Source organism: Vanessa atalanta, chromosome 17, assembly GCF_905147765.1.
Source record: "Vanessa atalanta chromosome 17, ilVanAtal1.2, whole genome shotgun sequence".
Taxonomy (NCBI): domain Eukaryota; kingdom Metazoa; phylum Arthropoda; class Insecta; order Lepidoptera; family Nymphalidae; genus Vanessa; species Vanessa atalanta.
Window position 1 is genome coordinate 8,237,873 of NC_061887.1, and position 22,864 is coordinate 8,260,736.

General features: G+C 34.6%; 2 protein-coding genes across 11 annotated transcripts; both read left to right on the forward strand.

Moving 5' to 3' along the window:
• The first annotated feature begins 1,512 nt into the window (after positions 1–1,512).
• LOC125070252 lies at positions 1,513–2,300 on the forward strand. The gene is made up of 2 exons (XM_047680044.1): positions 1,513–1,525; positions 1,663–2,300. Exon 2 carries the CDS (start codon positions 1,665–1,667, stop codon positions 2,298–2,300), a length of 636 nt encoding a protein of 211 aa, XP_047536000.1. The 5' UTR covers positions 1,513–1,525; positions 1,663–1,664.
• A 2,844-nt stretch (positions 2,301–5,144) lies between these two features.
• Positions 5,145–21,932, forward strand: LOC125070247 (cytadherence high molecular weight protein 3-like). Of its 10 annotated transcripts, none has more exons than XM_047680033.1 (9): positions 5,145–5,261; positions 5,298–5,374; positions 9,244–9,275; positions 13,089–13,182; positions 17,891–18,016; positions 18,059–18,201; positions 21,331–21,445; positions 21,530–21,693; positions 21,733–21,932. In XM_047680033.1, exons 1-9 carry the CDS (start codon positions 5,149–5,151, stop codon positions 21,826–21,828), a joined length of 960 nt encoding a protein of 319 aa, XP_047535989.1. In that variant the 5' UTR covers positions 5,145–5,148; the 3' UTR covers positions 21,829–21,932. The 10 variants fall into 10 exon arrangements, with proteins under 10 accessions (XP_047535989.1, XP_047535986.1, XP_047535991.1 ...); XM_047680030.1 differs by having other exon boundaries at positions 5,145–5,255; positions 5,334–5,374; positions 9,244–9,369; positions 13,099–13,182; XM_047680035.1 differs by lacking the exon at positions 9,244–9,275 and having other exon boundaries at positions 13,099–13,140.
• The last annotated feature ends 932 nt before the right edge of the window (positions 21,933–22,864 follow it).

The following is a 22,864-nucleotide window of genomic DNA, read 5'->3' on the forward strand; positions in this document are numbered from 1 at the left end:
ATAACATATCAATCACATTTAGGTATATTTAAGTCAGCAATTCTTGTAATCTATTTTGTTATAAACAGATCATCCTTACCAAACTAATAAATTAATTATAACTATATATTAGATTGATATCTAAGTACTATCTAGTTTTATTATACCTACATTTAAGCAAAAAATGGTTTACAACTAGTTTCTTAATTTAAATAATTCGCTAAGCAAAGTAAATTGTTAACGACAAATTTCAATTCTAACTAAACTAATGTACTAACTAAACTAATTTGACATTAAAAATTTCCTTACGTTCTTGCATTTTTACTTTATTTTTAAAGTAATTTTTACATGTACTTAACATACATGCCTTACATGAAAAAAAAAATGTTTCAAAGGAAAGGAAGGAAGGTTTACTTCCTACATTTTTATTTTTTGTGTTGATAAATTAAATATTGATGTACAGCAAAAATAAAAAATAAAACATTAATCTTTAGATGATAAATATAACAAAAACACTTTCATTAATTTTGGTAAAATACATGACAATCTGATAATATATGATTTTAAATTAACATAGTTATTTTTATTGCTATACATAAGTATTTAAAACGGGATATTTACCATGTTTCTATTTTTATTTGGTGGAGATCGAAATTTCGACATATGTGTTTTTCCGTATTCCGTATTCGTATTCGTAAATAGATTCCACCAAATAAAAATAAAAAAAACATGGTACATATCCTGTTTTAAATACTTCTAGTAATCTGATATTAACCTTTTATATAATCCGCGATACAAGACTGAGTTGTTACCTTAGATATGTCATGTATGCTTATTAACTTGATTGATTCCCCCTGTCAGTCAATGTCAGCTGGTTCAAAAATATTAATCTAAAATAAAATTATTAAGATATAAAAATATTATTAAGATTATAAACCGATTTTGATAATTATTTTCCGACATCTTGTTCATTAGGTTAAAAACAGCCTAGAAATAATGCAAAAGTATACTCTATTCCAACCACAAGAGGAGAAAACTAAATAAATAATATTTGACAGCAAATTGACGCAATATCATTGACAGCTTGATTATTGATTATGGCCTGTTTAATGTCCTTAATTCTAGAGAATCAATACTATTGAATTTTGACTTGAATTAAAAAAAAAAACAGCTATACGATATTTAGGGCAGTAACCGTCAGGTACAACGATATATACAAAGATTTTTTTCCCATTATTCATATACACATAAGAATAATTGAAAAATATATTACAACTATTACTATGTGAAGTCACAAACTCCGTCGCATTCAAATCAATTATATCACTATATTGGATTTAAATTACAATTATACAAAATATTCTTAAATATGATGATATTTTTCATGTTTTTAATTCGTTCCTTCCGTCTTCTTGTGAAATAGATTAGGCTTATTGTAATAGTATGTAGATAGTAATAATTATCTATATCTAAACACCGAGAAACAGATAAAAATAAGTATAAAACCCTAAAGCTTCTATAGTTTTCGCATAACGCAAAATAACAAGTGAGTAAAACATCAAAGCTAATTTATTGTTAATATTAAATTTTAAACAAATTTATTTACTGTTAAGCTGAAAAAGATAAACGACTACGTTATTCTTTTATATAATAAATTAATCTAATTTTAATATTTCCTTGTAGATATGAAGACCTTCCTAATTGCTGCTGCCTGCTTCGCCGTGGCCGTTGCTGGCCCCACGCGCTTTGTTCTCCCCGGAGTCGCTGGACCTGCTCCCGTCATCGACCTCGACCAATACGAACCTATCTCTGTCGGACCCGCCATTGTTGACACCGAGTCCATCTCCGTCGGACCTGCTATCGTCGAAGGCGAATACGAACCCATCCATGTTGGACCCGCAATCGTAGAAGGCGAACAGGAGGATATCTCCGTTGGACCTGCAATCGTCGAAGGCGAACACGAGGATATCTCCGTTGGACCTGCAATCATCGAAGAAGCCGTACCCGTGAGCTCTCCTCTTGTTCAGATCATCATCAACGTCAAGCCCGGCTCTGAAAACCTTGTGTCTGTTGACCCTGCACCCGTCATCGTGCCCGAGGTTGATCCCACACCCGTGATCGTCGTCGACCAACCCGAAGTTGATGCCGAACCCGTCATCGTCGTCGAAAAGCCTGAGGTGCCCGAGGCCGTCATCGTCGCTCCCGTCATTATCCCCGAGCCCGTCATCGTTGTCGAAAAGCCTGAGGTTCCCGAGCCCGTCATCGTCGCTCCCGTCATTATCCCCGAGCCCGTCATCACCCTCCCTGATATCCTCAACTGAGAAGTTAAATCCTACAATCAATTCACAACCAGAAGATTATGTAATAATTGTAAAATGTTTTGAACATTAAAATGTATTATATAACAACTTCAGCTCAAATAAAATTTTATTTTATATAAACGATGTCTTTATCAATTTTAAGAAAACCTATCCTATTATCAAAAATAATTTTAAATAAGCAATAATACTTGGACAAAACAACAAAACACGCCTTTAGCACGTTTTGTCCAAAAATAATAGTTTAAAAAACTAAGAAACATGCTTTTAGCACGCACTAAAAATTACAAAAGCAAACCCTTACATTTAATACCCATATCATGTACCCCAATGTACCTTACATTTCAAATAGCCAATCCGCCATCTTGGATGTCTGCCATGTTGAATTGAAGTCACCCGAATATTTTTTTCGTATCCCCGATTTCCTGATTCCCTCCCCAGTCCGCTATCTTGGGGAGGCTGCCATATTGGATTTGTAAGGACTTTCTTAGCTAGTCATGTATTGTCATCAGAACTCAGAACTTATGCAAAATATCATCCTAATCGAAGACCGGAAAGTAGGTCAAATTAAGATTCCAAGATTTTCTTACATACATAGTTAATAGTGAAACTAATACAAGTGCGTTAAAATGAATTAAATCGTCAAAATAATAATTTTAATATAAACTAAAGGAACGTTATGTTTGACAAAAATATTTATTTTTACAAATAGGTACATTTGACATACATTTTACATTAACAAAAATTATTGTAAATTTGTAAATTTCCCACTGCCGGGCTAAGGACTCCTCTCCCTTTAAGGGGAAGGTTTGGAGTATATTCTACCACGCTTCTCCAATGCGGGTTGGTGGATACAAATGTTGCAGAATTTCGTTAAAATTAGACACATGCAGGTTTCCTCATGATGTTTTCCAAGCACATGATAAATAATAAACACAAATTAAGTATATGAAAATTTACTGGTGCTTGCCTGGGTTTGAGCCTGTAATTATCGGTTAAGATGCACGCGTTCTAACTACTGGGCCATCTCGGCTCATTAGGTACATTACTAAATATTTGTATGTTTGGGCTTACAATCTTGAATCAAATTGGAACACAACAATACTGAATACTCATGTTTAGCGGCAGAATATCTGAGGAGTAGGTGGTGGTTGTTTGCCAAATCTAGCATTTGAACTTCTAATTTCTCTGTATATGCTGAGTTACGTATTCAAACTGCCATCACGTCAATTGTTACCGACTTTTGATTAAAATTAATGTCACTAGACAATTCCAATAATTGTTACATTAAGTTAAGAAATCTATAAATGATATAATCATACAGATTTATATTGTACACACATAGTCATTACTTATGATTTTTTCTTTGGTTAGAAAAGTGAAGAGAGTGCATTTAAATGCATTACCGTCATGCGGCACGTGCCCAGGGACCCCATCCTGAGAGGGCCCAACAACTTCCTTCACACGTTTGTGCTCACGTTGACTGCTATGTAAATTTTCGAAAGTGATATATTTGTAAGAAATAACTAACATATTTATCAAAAAAGGCTATTGACGACGGTCGCTATTAAAAGTAGAAAGACGTGCTCTTCATGATAGAAATTGATTTACTATAAAATAGCCATAAGATTGTACAACCTATCAGATTCCTACGAATTACCGTTTATTTGAAACTATACTTAAGGCCTGACTATAAGCAAATTATTTGTACATGGTAGTAAATATCTACCAAAAGGGCCCCATATTCATGGGTGCCCAAAGGCCCCAGTATAGCTCGAGACGGCTCTGTTTACATGCTTTCACTAGAATGTTAACACAGTCAACTTACAAACTTTAGGCTGATACTGATAATTGCTGGACACGAAGAGTTAAGAACTGATTTACTAGCCCGAATCGGGGTATGAACCCAGGATCACGGGTGCTACTAGACCAATACAGGTAGAAACTAATAAAATTTTTGTAAATTGTCATGTAGGCACATAGATTCTACTCCTAAACACAAGTTTCAACCAAAATATGTAATTTTTGGAAATAGATTAAGCACTATATCTTTCTAAGAGGAAAGGGGGCCGAAGTGTTTCTAAAACTTGACGTATAGATGATTTCAATTTCTAAAAAAACTTACTTCTCCTTTTGTCTGGCAATTTTACGGTTTACCGTCAAAACTAATGTTTCGAAAACAAAATTACTTCTAATGTTGGTGTTCAGCAAGGAGGTCATTGTTATACTTTATTCAGACTACTGTACATATTGCATCTGAAGTATATAGTCTCTTAGTATATAGTCTCTTGTAGCTTGGTAGACAGGCTGGCAAATAGGACACCTGATAACGCGGTAAGAAATATTAACTATCCCTTGCATCGCCAATACGCCCTTAACCTTGAGAATTAAGATACTATGTCCCTTTTGCCTATCGTTACACTGACTAACTCACCCTTCGAACCAGAACACAACTATACACTTGGTGACGAGTCAGTGGTGATTAGTACCTATAAAATCGATAGATTGGTGATCTTAAACGTTGTAAATGTTCACGTATATAAAGATTATTATCGATGTACGACGATCGCGGTTTGTCGCTGATGAGATCATCAGCGACAAACCGCGATAAAAATAAGTATAAAACGCGAAAGCTTCTGTAGTTTTCGCATAACGCAATACAACAAGTGAGTAATACATCGATTATCTAAGATTACTAAGTAATTGTTAAAACGTTAAAATTTATGAAATTATTTAATTGATATTATACATACTTTAAGTTATAATTTAATTACTACTTCGTTAAAAAGATTAACGGAAACATTACTTTTTATATGATAAATTGATCTAATTTTAATTTCTCCTTGTAGATATGAAAACCTTCCTAATTGCTGCTGCCTGCTTCGCCGTGGCCGTTGCTGGCCCCACGCGCTTTGTTCTCCCCGGAGTCGCTGGACCTGCTCCCGTCATCGACCTCGACCAATATGAACCAATCTCTGTAGGACCCGCCATTGTTGACACCGAGTCCATCTCCGTCGGACCTGCTATCGTCGAAGGCGAATACGAGCCTATCCATGTTGGACCCGCAATCGTAGAAGGCGAACACGAGGATATCTCCGTTGGACCCGCAATCGTTGAAGGCGAACACGAGGATATCTCCGTTGGACCCGCAATCGTCGAAGGCGAACACGAGGATATCTCCGTTGGACCCGCAATCATCGAAGAAGCCGTACCCGTGAGCTCTCCTCTTGTTCAGATCATCATCAACGTCAAGCCTGGCTCTGAAAACCTTGTGTCTGTTGAGCCTACACCCGTCATCGTGCCCGAGGTTGATCCCACACCCGTGATCGTCGTCGACCAACCCGAAGTTGATGCCGAGCCCGTCATCGTCGTCGACCAACCCGAAGTTGATGCCGAGCCCGTCATCGTCGTCGAAAAGCCTGAGGTTCCCGAGGCCGTCATCGTCGCTCCCGTCATTATCCCCGAGCCCGTCATCACCCTCCCTGGCATCCTCAACTAAGGAATTAAATTCAACAACGAACTCACAACCAGAAGATCTATGCAATAGTTATAAAATGTTTTGAACATGTATTGCACAACTTTAGGTCAAATAAAAAAAATATTTTATATAAATGACGTCTTTATCAATTTTAAGAAATCCTTTTATCAACAATACTTTTAAAAACAAATTAAATGTTCATAATATTCATTTTAATATAAACTAAAAGAACATTAGAAGTTTGACAAAATATTTCTTTTTGCAAATACATTACTAAATATTTAATGCTTATGCTCACAATCTTAAATCTCTAGTTAGATCCGTATCTATTGATAATTTAGGCAGGCGGACGAGCATATTAGCCATCTGATGGTAAGTGGTCAAAGCCGCCTATAGACATTGGTGCTGTAAGAAATATTAACCATTCTTTACGCTGCCAATACTGAATACTGCTGTTTGGCGGCAGAATATCTGATGACTGAGTTAAAATTTGGAGCCAAATCTAAAGACCCAGACGGGCTTGCACAAAGCCCTATGTAAAATGTCATTCTAAAATGTTATTTATAACATTTTTATATTATACATTATTACACTTTGGCAAAAATAAAAAATACTTCCTATATATTAAATGAAAACAATGTAACTAACCAAGTACCTATAACCATTACCACCCATTGCCCTATATGAAAATAGGGCAATGGGTGGAATTAATAACGACACAGCTCGTATTCTTTGCAAAATCTGTAATCAAAATCAAAATTGTAAATGGTGTACGAACCGACGTCACGTCAAATGTTACCCACTTTTGATTACACTAAAATTTATTAAAATCAATGCTACTAGACTATTCCAATAATTATAACATTATTATATATATTTATATTCTTGACTGAAAATCGGGCACCTGATGATAATGATCAATGAACATTGACGCTATAAGAAATATTAACTATCCCTTACATCTCCAATGCGCCCTCAACCTTGTGAACTAGTATTCTACTTGCTTGTAGTACTCTGGCGATACCAGCTACCTTCAAACCAGAACACAACTGTACAATGTTTGGCGGTATAATTGGTAATGAGTTAGTAGTAACTGGTATTTATAAAATCGATATATTGTTGATCAAGTTAAGCCGACGGACACTTGCCCTTCGATGTCTGCGAGATGCGGGGCGGACTGTACGCTCGGTTACACATGATGCAACGTAACGACTCGAAATCTTGGATTTAATTACAAATTGAATGAATACTACAAAAGCGTGTACAAGTATAGCTACCTTTAAAAAGGAACTAAAAAATTTTTGTAACGGAAAATGTATATGAATTAAATTTGTAAATATTATTCTGTATTTAAAACTCAAATTTAATGTTGTTAAAAATTAAATGGATACATTCTTTTGCTTTTTTTTGGGTCCTTGTGGACATTTGCTACCACGGATTTTATCACTGAAACCAACTTTATATATATAAGTTATATGTATTGCTCATCGTGAAAGTGAACTGTAAGGTTCTTTATGAGTAATAAAAGTTCTTTAACCTGAATTAACCATTAGATTATATTGAACAATATATATTTTTAAATGGCTTTATTTATTGTTGTTTTAAGTATTTAATGCAGTTTATTAGAAACAAAATACATTAATGAAACTGAGATAAATATTATATGAAATAAAGGTAATTTATTGTCGCTACAATTATCAGATAATGAACTGGCCAAAATAAATAAACAATGGTTTTTATTTATACGTCATTAATGACGTGTGACGTGTAAATAAAGAAGGAAAGAGAAGAATATATTTTTTTGACTAACCCGACTTGGTTCTATTTGCTAACATTCAACTTTAGATTAGTACTAAAACCAACGAGCCAACTTCATTATCTTGGTATGAGTGACAGCTACATTTGACAATCGCCAAACGTCATACTAATCTACTATTTTTGTTTCGACGCGTTCTCAGATTTGATAGTCTGTCTAGACGTCTAAGTAATCAAAGCATTCAACTACATATTTTTCATTCAACATAGAATTGGCAGATTACTAGTATCGCAAGAATAATACAGTTACGCTACAAAATTATTATACGCCTAATAAGCTTTACGTCAGCTAATTGGTTAAGCGCGCTCAAGCCCCGCGCTCCATTAGGAAGGTCAAACTTACGGCGGTTTACCTATAAGATGCCTAAGTAGACGACTTCATTTTCTAAATATAAATTAAAATTCACATTAACAATTTTCCTGCAAACATGCGAACTAAGATGCGATGCATAATATTTAAGTACTCACAATATCTTAATAATGAATTTGAAATAAGTTTTGGTGTTGCGGTGTATGCCAAATCATGGCTAACACTGCGAATATCCGCCTACCTACATGACTTAAAAAGGAAAGAAGGTATATCTCTCTCTATAACTAGCTACCCGTCGCGATTTCGTTCGAGAAAAAAATATTTACTCGTCTCATTTCACCCTCTTGAAGTTATAATTTCCAAAAAATTTTGCTCATGGAATATATTTGTCGCGAAAGAAGTTTGTATATATTATGCTTAGTTTCAAGTAAATCGTCCTGTAATTTCGGAGAAATCATGATGAGTCAGTCAGTGGTTTTTACTTATATACAGTACATATATTGAAACAGCTTTTAAATATAAACAGCTTTGTCCACGTATCTATTATTTTTACGACAGATGTTCTCCGGGATTTTTAACTACCACGATACCCTATTTCATCTGATTCTGTTTAGCGGTTGATGCGAGCGTTTCAATGGCATGCATGGAAATATGCTTTTATGATATATTTCTTGTTTTGATATATAGCCTATGTCTTATTCTGATGTCGAAGCTATAGTGTACTAGGTATTGAGGTTCCATTAAACTTTCATATTTATAATATTAGTAGGACAATTATTAAAAAATATGAAAGAACAGTATTAGGTCTTGATTAGTATATTTCCAGGTCTTTGTGAATGAGATAACGTTGCATGTTGTAAATGTTCAAGCATATAAAGACAATTATCGATATCTCATCAGCAACAAAACGAGATAAAAATAAGTATAAAACGGGAAAGCTTCTGTAGTTTTCGCATAACGCAATACAACAAGTGAGTAGTACATCATCATGATATATGATTACTAATTAATTGTTAAAACGTTAACATTTGTGAAATTATTTAATAGATATTATACATACTTTTAATTATTATTTATTTACTACTTCGTTAAAAAAGATTAATAGAAACATTACGTTTTATATGATAAATTGATCTAATTTTAATATCCCCTCGTAGATATGAAGACCTTCCTAATTGCTGCTGCCTGCTTCGCCGTGGCCGTTGCTGGCCCCACGCGCTTTGTTCTCCCCGGACTCGCTGGACCTGCTCCCGTTATCGACCTAGACCAATACGAACCAATCTCTGTCGGACCCGCCATTGTTGACACCGAGTCCATCTCCGTCGGACCTGCTATCGTTGAAGGCGAATACGAGCCCATCCATGTTGGACCCGCAATCGTAGAAGGAGAACACGAGGATATCTCCGTTGGACCTGCAATCGTCGAAGGCGAACACGAGGATATCTCTGTTGGACCCGCAATCGTCGAAGGCGAACACGAGGATATCTCCGTTGGACCCGCAATCGTCGAAGAAGCCGTACCCGTGAGCTCTCCTCTTGTTCAGATCATCATCAACGTCAAGCCCGGCTCCGAAAACCTTGTGTCTGTTGAGCCTACACCCGTCATCGTGCCCGAGATTGATCCCACACCCGTGATCGTCGTCGACCAACCCGAAGTTGATGCCGAACCCGTCATCGTCGTCGAAAAGCCTGAGGTTCCCGAGCCCGTCATCGTCGCTCCCGTCATTATTCCCGAGCCCGTCATTACCCTCCCTGACATCCTCAACTAAGGAATTAAAATCAACGACGAGCTCACAAACCGAAGATCTATGCAATAATTATAAAATGTTTTGAACATTAACATGAATTGCACAACTTCAGGACAAATAAAATTTTATTTTATATAAATGACGTCTTTATCAATTTTAGGAAAACCTTTTATCGACAATACTTTTAAAAACAAATTAAATCGTCACAATATTCATTTTAATGTAAACTAAAAGAATATTATATGTTTACACATATTTTATGTTTATGCTTACAATCTTGAATCTCTAGTTAGATTCGTATCTATTGATAGGCGGGCTAGTATATGAGCCACCTGATGGTAAGTGGTCAACGCCGCCTATAGACATAGGTGCTGTAAGAAAAATTAACCATTTCATACGCCGCCAATGCGCTACCAGATTTCAGAACTGAGATGTTATGTCCCTTGTACAAATACACACTGGCTCACCCACCTTTTAAATGGAACACAACAATACTGAATACTGCTGATTGGCGGCAGAATATCTCATGACTGAGTTAAAATTTGGAGCCAAATCTAAAGACCCAGACGGGCTTGCACAAAGCCCTATGTAAAATGACATTCTAAAATGTTATTTATAACATTTTTATATTACCTATACATGTACACGTTACATATACACGTTGGAAAAAATAAAAAATACTTCCTATATATTAAATGAAAACAACAAAAATCACCAAGTACCTATAACCGATGAAAATAGGGCAATGGGTGGAATTAGTAACGACACAGCTTGTATTCTTTGCAAAATCTGTAATCAAAATCAAAATTGTATATGGTGTACGAACCGACATCACGTCAAATGATACCCACTTTTGATTATACTTAAAATTATTAAAATCAATGCTACTAGACTATTCCAATAATTGTAACATTATTATATGTATTTATATTCTTGACTGAAAATCGGGCACCTGATGATAATGGTCAATGAACATTGACGCTATAAGAAATATTAACTATCCCTTACAACTCCATCACAAACACAAACCTTGTGAACTAATATTCTATCTGCTTGTAGTTACCCTGGCGTTACCAGTTACCTTCAAACCAAAACACTACTGTACAATGTTTGGCGGTACAATCGATGATGAGTTAGTGGTAACTAGTGATCAAGTTAAGCGTTAAGCCACATGATGCAACGTACCGACTCCTAATCTTGGATTTAATTACAAATTGAAGGAATACTGCAAAAGCGTGTACAAGTATAGCTACCTTTAAAAAGGAACTAAAATTCTTTGTAACGGAAAATGTATATGAATTAAATTTGTAAATATTATTCTATATTTAAAACTCAAATTTAATGTTGTTAAAAATTAAATGGATACATTCTTTTGCTTTTTTTTGGGTCCTTGTGGACATTTGCTACCACGGATTTTATCACTGAAACCAACTTTATATATATAAGTTATATGTATTACTCATCGTGAAAGTGAACTGTAAGGTTCTTTATGAGTAATTAAAGTTCTTTAACCTGAATTAACCATAAGATTATATTGAACAATATATATTTTTAAATGGCTTTATTCATTGTTGTTTTAAGTATTCAATGCAGTTTATTAGAAATAAAATATATTAATGAAACTGTGATAAATATTATATCACGTAAAGGTAATTTATTGTCGCTACAATTATCAGATAATGAACTGGCCAAAATAAATAAACAATGGTTTTTATTTATACGTCATTAATGAAATGTGATGTGTAAATAAAGAAGGAAAGAGAAGAATATATTTTTTTGAACTAACCCGACTTGGTTCTATTTGCTAACATTCAACTTTAGATTAGTACTAAAACCAACGAGCCAACTTCATTATCTTGGTATGAGTGACAGCTACGTTTGACAATCGCCAAACGTCATACTAATCTACTATTTCTGTTTCGACGCGTTCTCAGATTTGATAGTCTGTCTAGACGTCTAAGTAATCAAAGCATTCACCTACATATTTTTCATTCAACATAGAGTTGGCAGATTACTAGTATCGCAAGAATAATACAGTTACGCTACAAAATTATTATACGCCTAATAAGCTTTACGTCAGCTAATTGGTTAAGCGCGCTCAAGCCCCGCGCTCCATTAGGACGGTCAAACTTACGGCGGTTTACCTATAAGGTGCCTAAGTAGACGATTTCATTTTATATATATAAATTAAAATTCACATTAACAATTTTCCTGCAAACATGCGAACTAAGATGCGATGAATAATATTTAAGTACTCACAATATCTAAATAATGAATTTGAAATAAGTTTTGGTGTTGCGGTGTATGCCAAATCATGGCTAACACTGCGAATATCCGCCTACCTACATGACTTAAAAAGGAAATAAGGTATATCTCTCTCTATAACTAGCTACCCGTCGCGATTTCGTTCGAGAAAAAAATATTTACTCGTCTCATTTCACCCTCGTGAAGTTATAATTACCAAAAAATCTTGCTCGTGGAATATATTTGTTGCGAAAGAAGTTTGTATACCTATATTATGCTTAGTTTCAAGTCAATCGTCCTGTAATTTCGGAGAAATCATGATGAGTCAGTCAGTGGTATTTTACTTATATACAATTTATATGTATATTGAAACAGCTTTTAAATATAAACAGCTTTGTCCACGTATCTATTATATTTAAGACAGATGTTCATTACCTCGATACCAAATTTCATCTGATTCTATTTAGCGGTTCAAGCGAGCGTTTCAGTGGCGTGCATGGAAATATGCTTTTATGATATATTTCTTGTTTTGATATATAGCCTATGTCTTATTCTGATGTCGAAGCTATAGTATAGTAGGTATTGAGGTTCCATTAAACTTTCTTTTTTATAATATCAGTAGGACAATTATTAAAAAACATGAATTCGAAAGAACAGTATTAGGTCTTGATTAGTATATTTCCAGGTCTTTGTGAAAGAGATAACGTTGCATGTTGTAAATGTTCACGCATATAAAGATAATTATCGATATCTCATCAGCAACAAAACGAGATAAAAATAAGTATAAAACGTGAAAGCTTCTGTAGTTTTCGCATAACGCAATACAACAAGTGAGTAATACATCAATTATATATGATTACTAATAAATTGTTAAAACGTTATATAATACCTATTAAATAATTTATGGAATTATATAATAGATATTATACATACTTTAAGTTATAATTTATTTACTACTTCGTTAAAAAAGATTAACGGAAACATTACGTTTTATATGATAAATTGATCTAATATTAATATCCCCTTGTAGATATGAAGACCTTCCTAATTGCTGCTGCCTGCTTCGCCGTGGCCGTTGCTGGCCCCACGCGCTTTGTTCTCCCCGGAGTCGCTGGACCTGCTCCCGTCATCGAATACGAACCTATCTCTGTCGGACCCGCCATTGTTGACACCGAGTCCATCTCCGTCGGACCTGCTATCGTCGAAGGCGAATATGAGCCCATCCATGTTGGACCCGCAATCGTAGAAGGCGAACACGAGGATATCTCCGTTGGACCCGCAATCGTCGAAGGCGAACACGAGGATATCTCCGTTGGACCCGCAATCGTCGAAGGCGAACACGAGGATATATCCGTTGGACCCGCAATCATCGAAGAAGCCGTACCCGTGAGCTCTCCACTTGTTCAGATCATCATCAACGTCAAGCCCGGCTCTGAAAACCTTGTGTCTGTTGAGCCTACACCCGTCATCGTGCCCGAGGTTGATCCCACACCCGTGATCGTCGTTGACAAACCCGAAGTTGATGCCGAACCCGTCATCGTCGTCGAAAAGCCTGAGGTTCCCGAGCCCGTCATCGTCGCTCCCGTCGTTATTCCCGAGCCCGTCATTACCCTCCCTGACATCCTCAACTAAGGAATTAAAATCAACGACGAACTCACAACCCGAAGATCTATGCAATAATTATAAAATGTTTTATTATTATTACATGTATTGCACAACTTCAGGTCAAATAAAATTTTATTTTATATAAAATACGTCTTTATCAATTTTTAATAACCTATTATTAATCAACAACTTTTAAAAACAAAATAAATCTTATACATGGAAACGAAATAATATGTCCGTAAAATATATATATTATTTTGTAATGATACCTCAAGTGTTATTCGTTGTAGTTCAAAAATGTTTCTGTGATGATAAAATTGAACCCGGTTCTTTGTATGTTTATAAATCAGATCTTTATCAATTATATTTAAAAATATATATTAAGTTAATCTCTTTCACTAAATCTTTTTTATTGACTTTAAATTTTGATTTAAAATGGAATGTTATGACAAAGTATACAAATATTTTATGAGTACAGCTAGCTAGCATTGATGATATCTAGCGAGACTATTAACAATTGATGATAAAATACCGAAATTCTCGTGTAAGAATTTTGTAAAGGGTCCTGCTCTATCTATTCATGACTTGGTTATATTGTTCCAGGTTATGAGATGAAATTATAGATAAGAAAACCCCACAATCTTAAAATTATTGTGTATGATACAATAGCTTTGTTTCACACTATCTATATGGTGAATTCATATTTTCTAACAACACACTTTATAGTGTAAGTATAAGATATGTATCTATTATCATTAAGGACGACTGCTAGCCATTTGCCATGTAAATTATATAAATAAAACAAGGAGATAGAGTTGTCTGTTCTCATATAGATATATTATGACTAGTGAAGTAGTTACTGTCGCTGGAAAACTTAAACACAAGTCTAATATAAATTCACAAATTCTTGTAAATTGATTCTTAGAGCCGACAAAGTACTCGTACATTCTTATATAAAATGAATATATACATACAATACATTTAGTATTTACAAATGAAGGGTGAAAATCATCTAAAATGACTTTTTTGACATTGAAATTTGTCCACTAACGAATTTAAAAATATATTTATTGATTATTGCAATGGGTACTTATTTTTAGTAGAGTTACAAACCCTCTACCTAAATACCTATAGTATCTGTATAAACTGCTAACATTTTAGCAAATATTCTATTATCTTCTCATGGATCTCGCTTTTTCTCCACACACAGTAATTTGTCCTCATGACTCGCGTTCCAAATAATGTCTGAATTAAGATTCTGGTTACAGTACTCAAATATATGTATTTATTGTTGAAATAATAACATTTGACTTATTTTTATTTTTTTATTTATAGATTTTCGAAACACCGTCGGCATATTCACAAAATATTGTTAAGTAAAAGTAGGAAACAAATTCTTGTACGGTGTATAATAAAACAACTCACATTACCTTAACTTCCATTATATTAAAACCACTCGATACATATATTACTTATAACTTTAACAGCAAAGTCAGCAAATATCCGTCCTTCCTAGTTTGTCCTCCATCTTTTTCTCCAGTTCAAAATCCCGCGCTTCTCCGTGCCAGGCAGTACCAGCTCGCCTCACCACGCCACACCACGGACGTGGAGACAGAGACGGAAGTGACGGGAGTCCCACAACACGGTGCCGATAGCCGAATCAATAATCATACTTCATACATGTTATTTCAATTTAAAAAAAAACGTATTTGAAAGTCAAAACAGTACTAAATATTATTATTTCAATTAAAATTATATAAAGTATATTTAAAAAATCAATGCAGGTGTGATACACCACTACAGGCGTTTACATTATACATACATTAAATAACAAAAAAAAACTAAACACTACACTCCTACATTAATATATATATAATCTTTAAAATAAAAAAAAAAAACAATTGATAACAGTCATTCTTTTTTTTTAATGTATTTATTTTTAAATATTTTAATTTTGGTCCAAATACATTTTAAGCAATATCCCTCAGCCATTTTGACTTAGGCATGATTTGTGTGAGAGATGCACATTTTTTTGCCGTTGACAAATAACCTAATTTTAATTAATCAATTTTCTTAGGTTTCCCAAACCATTCAAATGAATGCATACTTGTTATTTAATTGATTATCAAGATAAATTATTGACGACCATTATCAAAATGCAAGATAAGCATCTTGTTTCATTCACATTCCTGTTTATAATAATATTTAAGGTTACTTTCAAACAGACTCTGTCTGTTCATCTTCGTCATGATTCTTCACGTTTTTTCTCATGTTACAAAAATGAATATAAGTCGTAGTCTCAGTGGGGAGTGTTTTGATAAATCAACATTAAATAAATATGATAAACCTTCACGCGAAGGACTTGATCACTTGATCTAGAGAGCAAACCAGCCAAATTATGCGGTTTACATAAGCTAAGTCGATGTAGAAAAAGTTCATTAGTTTTCTATGTTGTCTTGTGTCTGGGTGTTTGTGGTACCGTCGTTACTTCTGATTTTCCATAACACAAGTGCTTTAGCTACTTACATTGGGATCATAATAATGTGTGTGATGTTGGCCAACATTTGTATTTATTTATTTATTATTATAATACAACTCTCTCGATGTCACGGCCTAACTGTGACATAAATTCCTTTGAGCACGAAGAAATTTGGCAACTCTTTTTATGTCGCACAAAAAAAAATGAACTCTCTACCAGCTGATTTTCTCCGCTTCTCTAATAAACGGTATTTTTTCAAACAAGGCATAAAGAGGCATCTTGCGGGATGGCATGGATTTGTAAGAACAATATCAATATCAAAAATATTATAGTTGTAAGTTTTTTTTTTTATTTATCTATAAAAAGATATATGTCCATGATTTAAAATAAGTCTGCCGATCACTGACTCTTGGACTACTTGTATCACACATGGGCTACGTGGTATGGCGACACCTAAAGCGTCCAGGTTTCGTGATTTTATATTTTGACACTAATTAATCCGACCTTATGAAATTTGAAGAGTTTTGGTTCAGAAATATAAAAATCGTTAATAATAATATTATCAACGTACAAATGATTATATTGTTATGAATATTAATAAACGTAATAATTGTCTATGGTATCATTCGGTTATTTATTTACATAAGCATTATTAACATTAAGACCTTAAAATACAGAAATAAAAATGAAAAAAGTTACTGCACAGATCGTGAAATGGTGAAAAATATAAACGTGAAATGGTAAAATTATTGCTCGCATCATTTAAAATTTCTTAATAACTTAATAAATTATATCTTAATATATTTTTTAGAGTATTAAAAAGTGATCGAGACTATATGCTTAACGTGATAATACGAGTACAACACAGATATATTATTAAAGTTTTAATCTAATAAGAACTCTTTATCTCATGTTCATATTTTTTTTGCAATTCACATCACATTAATTGGAAAATATATTTAGTAAGTTTAAATTTAAATATACATATTGTATTCATGTTCATAACATGCCTACAAGTCCTAAGGTGTTTTCGGCTGAATCTACTATCAAAATGAGCACTGAATGTTTTAATACTAATTGTTATATATGTCATCCACATTGCGGAATTTATTATTAGAATATAATCTACCTCAAAAAAGAAATGCATTTTAATGAAGATATCAACAAAAGCATCAGTATCAAGCACGCAGTATCGTAGACATTTTTAAAAATAAAATATCCACAGGATTCCAACAAATTATGTAACGCATTTCATTCCATTTTCATTCTATTCATTTCATAATTATTCGATTTATTTCATTTTTATAATTAAAATAAAGTTCGGAGATTACCTATTTATAATTAGGATCGCGATTTTAATTCGCATATTTCCGGCTCTTTGTGACAGGGATTACGGTGACGCGATACGAGTTCGGAGGATATAGATAATTATTAATATTTGATTACAATGTCAAAAAAAGATAAAATTGGGTATAAAACGACAAACTTTGCTTGAACTTACATCGTTTTCACACAACGCAATACAATAAGTAAGTAATACCATTACTAATTATTAATTGGAAAACTATTTATTTTTTTAATGTAAATTTTAAAATATTTAATAAATACAATGTTAGATTAATTGGTTTGAGAGAGTTATCTTCGGTTGAATTTAATTTATCTGTTACTAATTGAAAATATAGTCGGAAATACTGCATTTCTTGATTAAATATTATTCAAATTACTTTTTTTTTAGATAAAATGAAAACTTTCCTGATTGCTGCTGCCTGCTTCGCTGTGGCCGTTGCTGGCCCCACGCGCTTTGTTCTTCCCGGTGGCGCTGGACCTGCTCCCGTCATCGAATACGAACCTATCTCTGTCGGACCTGCCATTGTTGACACCGAGTCCATCTCCGTCGGACCTGCTATCGTCGAAGGCGAATACGAACCCATCCATGTTGGACCCGCAATCGTTGAAGGCGAATACGAGCCCATCCATGTTGGACCCGCAATCGTAGAAGGCGAACACGAGGATATCTCCGTTGGACCCGCAATCGTCGAAGGCGAACACGAGGATATTTCCGTTGGACCCGCAATCGTCGAAGAAGCCGTACCCGTGAGCTCTCCTCTTGTTCAGATCATCATCAACGTCAAGCCCGGCTCTGGAAACCTTGTGTCTGTTGAGCCTACACCCGTCATCGTGCCCGAGGTTGATCCCACACCCGTGATCGTCGTTGACCAACCCGAAGTTGATGCCGAACCCGTCATCGTCGTCGAAAAGCCTGAGGTTCCCGAGCCCGTCATCGTCGCTCCCGTCATTATCCCCGAGCCCGTCATTACCCTCCCTGACATTCTCAACTAAGGAATTAAAAACTACGATGTAAAGAACGTAAATAACATCTGCTTATTATGAAGAGCTCACAATCAGTAGACCTAATGTTGTAAAATCTTTTCAACATTAACATGTATTGCAAAACAACATCTGTAATAAAAAAAATATTTACTTTAAATCACGTCTTTATTTATTACTTACTAATCTAATTACTGTCTAAAATTAACTAAAACAAAAAAAATGTTCAGAAACAAAAGCTAAAGATTTAAAATTCGCAACGACATCCATTTTGTTTCAAATATTTGAATTTTAAATATTCAATGGTACTTGTTTTCAGAATTGTGACATATTCTTGTAACAAATAACATATTTAAGTGAGGAAAATTGTTGACGTATATTTAGTAATGACAATTTAATGACACTTTTTTATCATCTGATGATAAGTGCTCACCACCGCCCATTGTCTCTAGCGCTGTAAGAAATATTAAACATCTTTTATTTCGATCCAACTGTGGGACTAAGATATTATAAACCTCGTACCTGTAGTTACATTGGCTCACTCACTTTTCAAACCGGAACACAATAATACTACTTTACACTTATGTTTGGCGAAATAATATCTGATAAGTGGGTTATACTTACCCAGACGGGCCTGCACAAAGCTCTACCACTAAGTAAACTTGTCCAAACTTTTCTTTAAATTTATTGTGGACGCATTCCAAAAATCGACACGATTAATTAACCCTACTACTCCTACTAGCTTAATCAATTGTTATCATTCTGGCGATTACAGTAGCTTATATAAAAAACAATCAAACTTAGTCAAATTAAAATTCATGTTTACTAATTGTATATTTACTTCTGATGGAATAATTTTGATCGAGGTAATACGCTAAACTAAAGCTAAACTGAGAAAAGGATTCCTATAATCCTTTTCTCAGTTTAGCTAGCTCACTGTAGATTTGTTGCTCATTTGTGGCCATCGTGAGTTCCAATCTTCAGTTTTACAGTGGCTCAACAACAACTTCAGTTGAACTGGGTTCACCCAGATACCATAATGCCTAACAAAATATTTGTTCGTGTTTTATACATCAAGGAATTCTGGACCAGGGCGCCAGCTCTAATAAAATGTCACATTATCGCAATTGAATCGAAACGTAATCGTTGCCGTAGAATAGGAATAGGAAAAGGTCCTATTCTTCTAACACAAAAATTAAGTTGCGATTCAGTCGAAGTTGAATCGAAATATAATCGTGATCGTATTGTAATCAACATAAATAAATAGTAGAATACTTGGTGGTAGGACTTTACACAAGCCCATCTGGTTAGGTACCACCAACTCATCAGATGTTCTACCGCCAAACAGCAGTGCCCAGTATTGTTGTGTTCCTATTTAAAGGATGATTGAGTTAGTGTAACTTCAGGCACAAGGGACTTCCCAAGGTTGGTGGCGCATTGGCGATGTGAGAAATGGTTAATATTTCTTAGAGCGCTATTTTCTATAGGAGGTCATCGTAAGGTGGTGGACCACTTATCATCAGGTAGACATTTGACCGTCCGCTCTATATAAAAAAAAAAAACATAAAGTAGAATTGGCCTTTGATTACGTTTAAGCTTATGGATAAACTTATTGTTACACGAATTCGACAAGGGTTGAGTACTTCTGGCTATCTGATTTTTGGGTGAAGAGCGAAGACCCTCTGGGCCTAGATGCAACATAAAATATAACTTACACAAAATTCTAATAAATTACACAACTCTCAAGAAATTAGATGATATCTCCAAGTTTGAAAAATATTGTTTGGTTACTTTCCTCGTTGGAATTTAATGGAGTAATAATTATTAAGAAAGAGTTCGAGATCAACTTTGGATTTGGATAACACATGGTTATACAGCCATATTAATGATGTATAAGATTAATTCTAACACATCAAAAAGTTAGGTTATTCCAATTTGCCACTTGTAGTGTTCCACAATTCATAATTGTGTCCTCACTTGCTTGACGTCACATCGTGTTCTAGGAAACCGTCTTTGATACTCATATATTCGTCTACATTTAGTAAATATTAAAATTACTTTTTGATATCAAAATTGATATTGAAGGTTTACAAACTTCATAAGAAGTTTCAAATTGAAAAAACTGAGTGTTGTAAGTTAAGGTTTATTAATAAACTTTCTGACTTGCGCATTGAAAGAACTTATTGTTCATAAAAATTAAATTATTAGTTAGGGTTTATCAAAAAAATACGTATGTGGCTCGAGACGCCCGACAGACGTGAAAACTTAAAAATACGTCTGTCCGAAATACGGCTAGCGCTATGGGTTGGAGTGAGAGAGGAAGAGCCTGCCTACCGCTGCCTTACGCGTAAGAAAAAGGGAAGCCAGACAGACTGGCGCCGTTACGAGTTACGTAACGAAGCAGTTTACCCTACAATAAGAAGTTATCACTTAAAAAAATCTATTACTGAACTTAATTTTATTGATATAACTTTCTTATAAATTTACGTTTACGATGTCAGGGATAACTAGTACGGGGATTACGTTGATGCGATACGAGTTCGAAGGATATAGATAATTATGAATATTTGATTAGAAAGCCAAACAAAGATAAAATTTGGTATAAAATGACAAACGTTGCTTGAAGTTACATAGTTTTCACAAAACGCAATACAATAAGTAAGTAAGACCATTAATAATAATTTTAATTCAAAAACTATTATTTTGTGTGTACATTTTATAATATGTAATAAATACAATGTTAAATTAAATGGCTTGAGAAGGTTATCTTTTTTGGGATTTAATCTATCTGTTACTAATTGAAAATATAATATATAATAATATAGTCACAAATATTAAGCTTTTAGATTAAAAATTAATCAAATTACTTTTCTTTTAGACAAAATGAAAACTTTCCTGATTGCTGCTGCCTGCTTCGCTGTGGCCGTTGCTGGCCCCACGCGCTTTGTTCTTCCCGGTGGCGCTGGACCTGCTCCCGTCATCGAATACGAACCTATCTCTGTCGGACCCGCCATTGTTGACACCGAGTCCATCTCCGTCGGACCTGCTATCGTCGAAGGCGAATACGAACCCATCCATGTTGGACCCGCAATCGTTGAAGGCGAATACGAGCCCATCCATGTTGGACCCGCAATCGTAGAAGGCGAACACGAGGATATCTCCGTTGGACCCGCAATCGTTGAAGGTGAACAGGAGGATATCTCCGTTGGACCCGCAATCGTCGAAGGCGAACACGAGGATATCTCCGTTGGACCCGCAATCATCGAAGAAGCCGTACCCGTGAGCTCTCCTCTTGTTCAGATCATCATCAACGTCAAGCCCGGCTCTGAAAACCTTGTGTCTGTTGAGCCTACACCCGTCATCGTGCCCGAGATTGATCCCACACCCGTGATCGTCGTCGACCAACCCGAAGTTGATGCTGAACCCGTCATCGTCGTCGAAAAGCCTGAGGTTCCCGAGCCCGTCATCGTCGCTCCCGTCATTATCCCCGAGCCCGTCATTACCCTCCCTGACATCCTCAACTAAGGAATTAAAAACCACGATGCAAAGAACGTAAATAACATCTGCTTATTATGAAGTGCTCACAATCAGTAGACCTAATGTTGTAAAATCTTTTCAACATTAACATGTATTGCAAAACAACATCTGTAATAAAAAGTTATTTTCTTTAAATTACGTCTTTATTTGTTTTAACTATTGCATTCGAATGTTTGAAAAAAATCCAATTGAATTTCTTCCTTTAACCTAACTATAACCTAACCATTAATCTAACCTTTCCACAGTATAATTTGAAAAAAAATGCCAAAACATGTAACAAAAAGTTAAAGATTCTATTACTAAAATAATCTTTACTCTTTACTAGAAATTTTAAGCTTTTCAAATTATGTGACTGTGAAAGATACTTATTGCATACACTTATCAAATCCACACTTCCATACTAATATTATAAATGCGAAAGTAACTCTGTCTGTCTGTCTGTCGATATCGCTTTCAACAAAACTATTACTAAAACCAAAACTATAGGACCGACTTAACTATAGGTAAGATTTAAAATTTGCTACATAAATAGTCTAGAGCCTGAAAAAGGCTACTTTTTAATTGGAAAAAGGTGCTGTAAAGGGTTGAAAAAGGGGTGAAAGGTTGTAAGTTGTTGAAAGTATTGTCATTTGTAGAACTAGAGGCATTAAACTTATCTTTTAGGCTGTACGCTTATAAACTAACATATCTTGATAACCACTGAGGAGCGAATTTTGTTCTCCTTCTACCCCTAAATGGGTGAAATAGGGGATGAACGTTTGCATGGAAGTCCGTAATTTTTTTTTTGTTACATACATCAAACTTTTCTTTTTGGGATACGAATTAAAAAGAAGTAGATATTTATTTAAATGTTTCCGCATATTTTACCCTACGGGGGTGAAATAAGGGTTGACAGTTTGTATAGAAGTGCGTCATTTTTTAAGATAGAAACATGAAACTTTATTTTTGGGATACTGATTAGAAATGGTTAAATACGTATTTAAGTGTTTCTAGATAACTAGCTCTAAGGGGTTTAATAGAGGTT

Excerpts from the sequence above, each read along its gene's own strand:
- LOC125070252 (XM_047680044.1), top strand. The coding sequence starts at position 1,665 with ATGAAGACCTTCCTAATTGCTGCTGCCTGCTTCGCCGTGGCCGTTGCT.
- LOC125070247 (XM_047680030.1), top strand. The coding sequence starts at position 5,149 with ATGAAAACCTTCCTAATTGCTGCTGCCTGCTTCGCCGTGGCCGTTGCT. Across the intron at positions 5,375-9,243 it reads TGGACCCGCAATCGTAGAAG|GCGAATACGAGCCCATCCAT; the intron begins GCGAACACGAGG and ends CTATCGTTGAAG. Across the intron at positions 21,446-21,529 it reads TGGACCCGCAATCGTAGAAG|GCGAACACGAGGATATCTCC; the intron begins GCGAACACGAGG and ends CAATCGTCGAAG.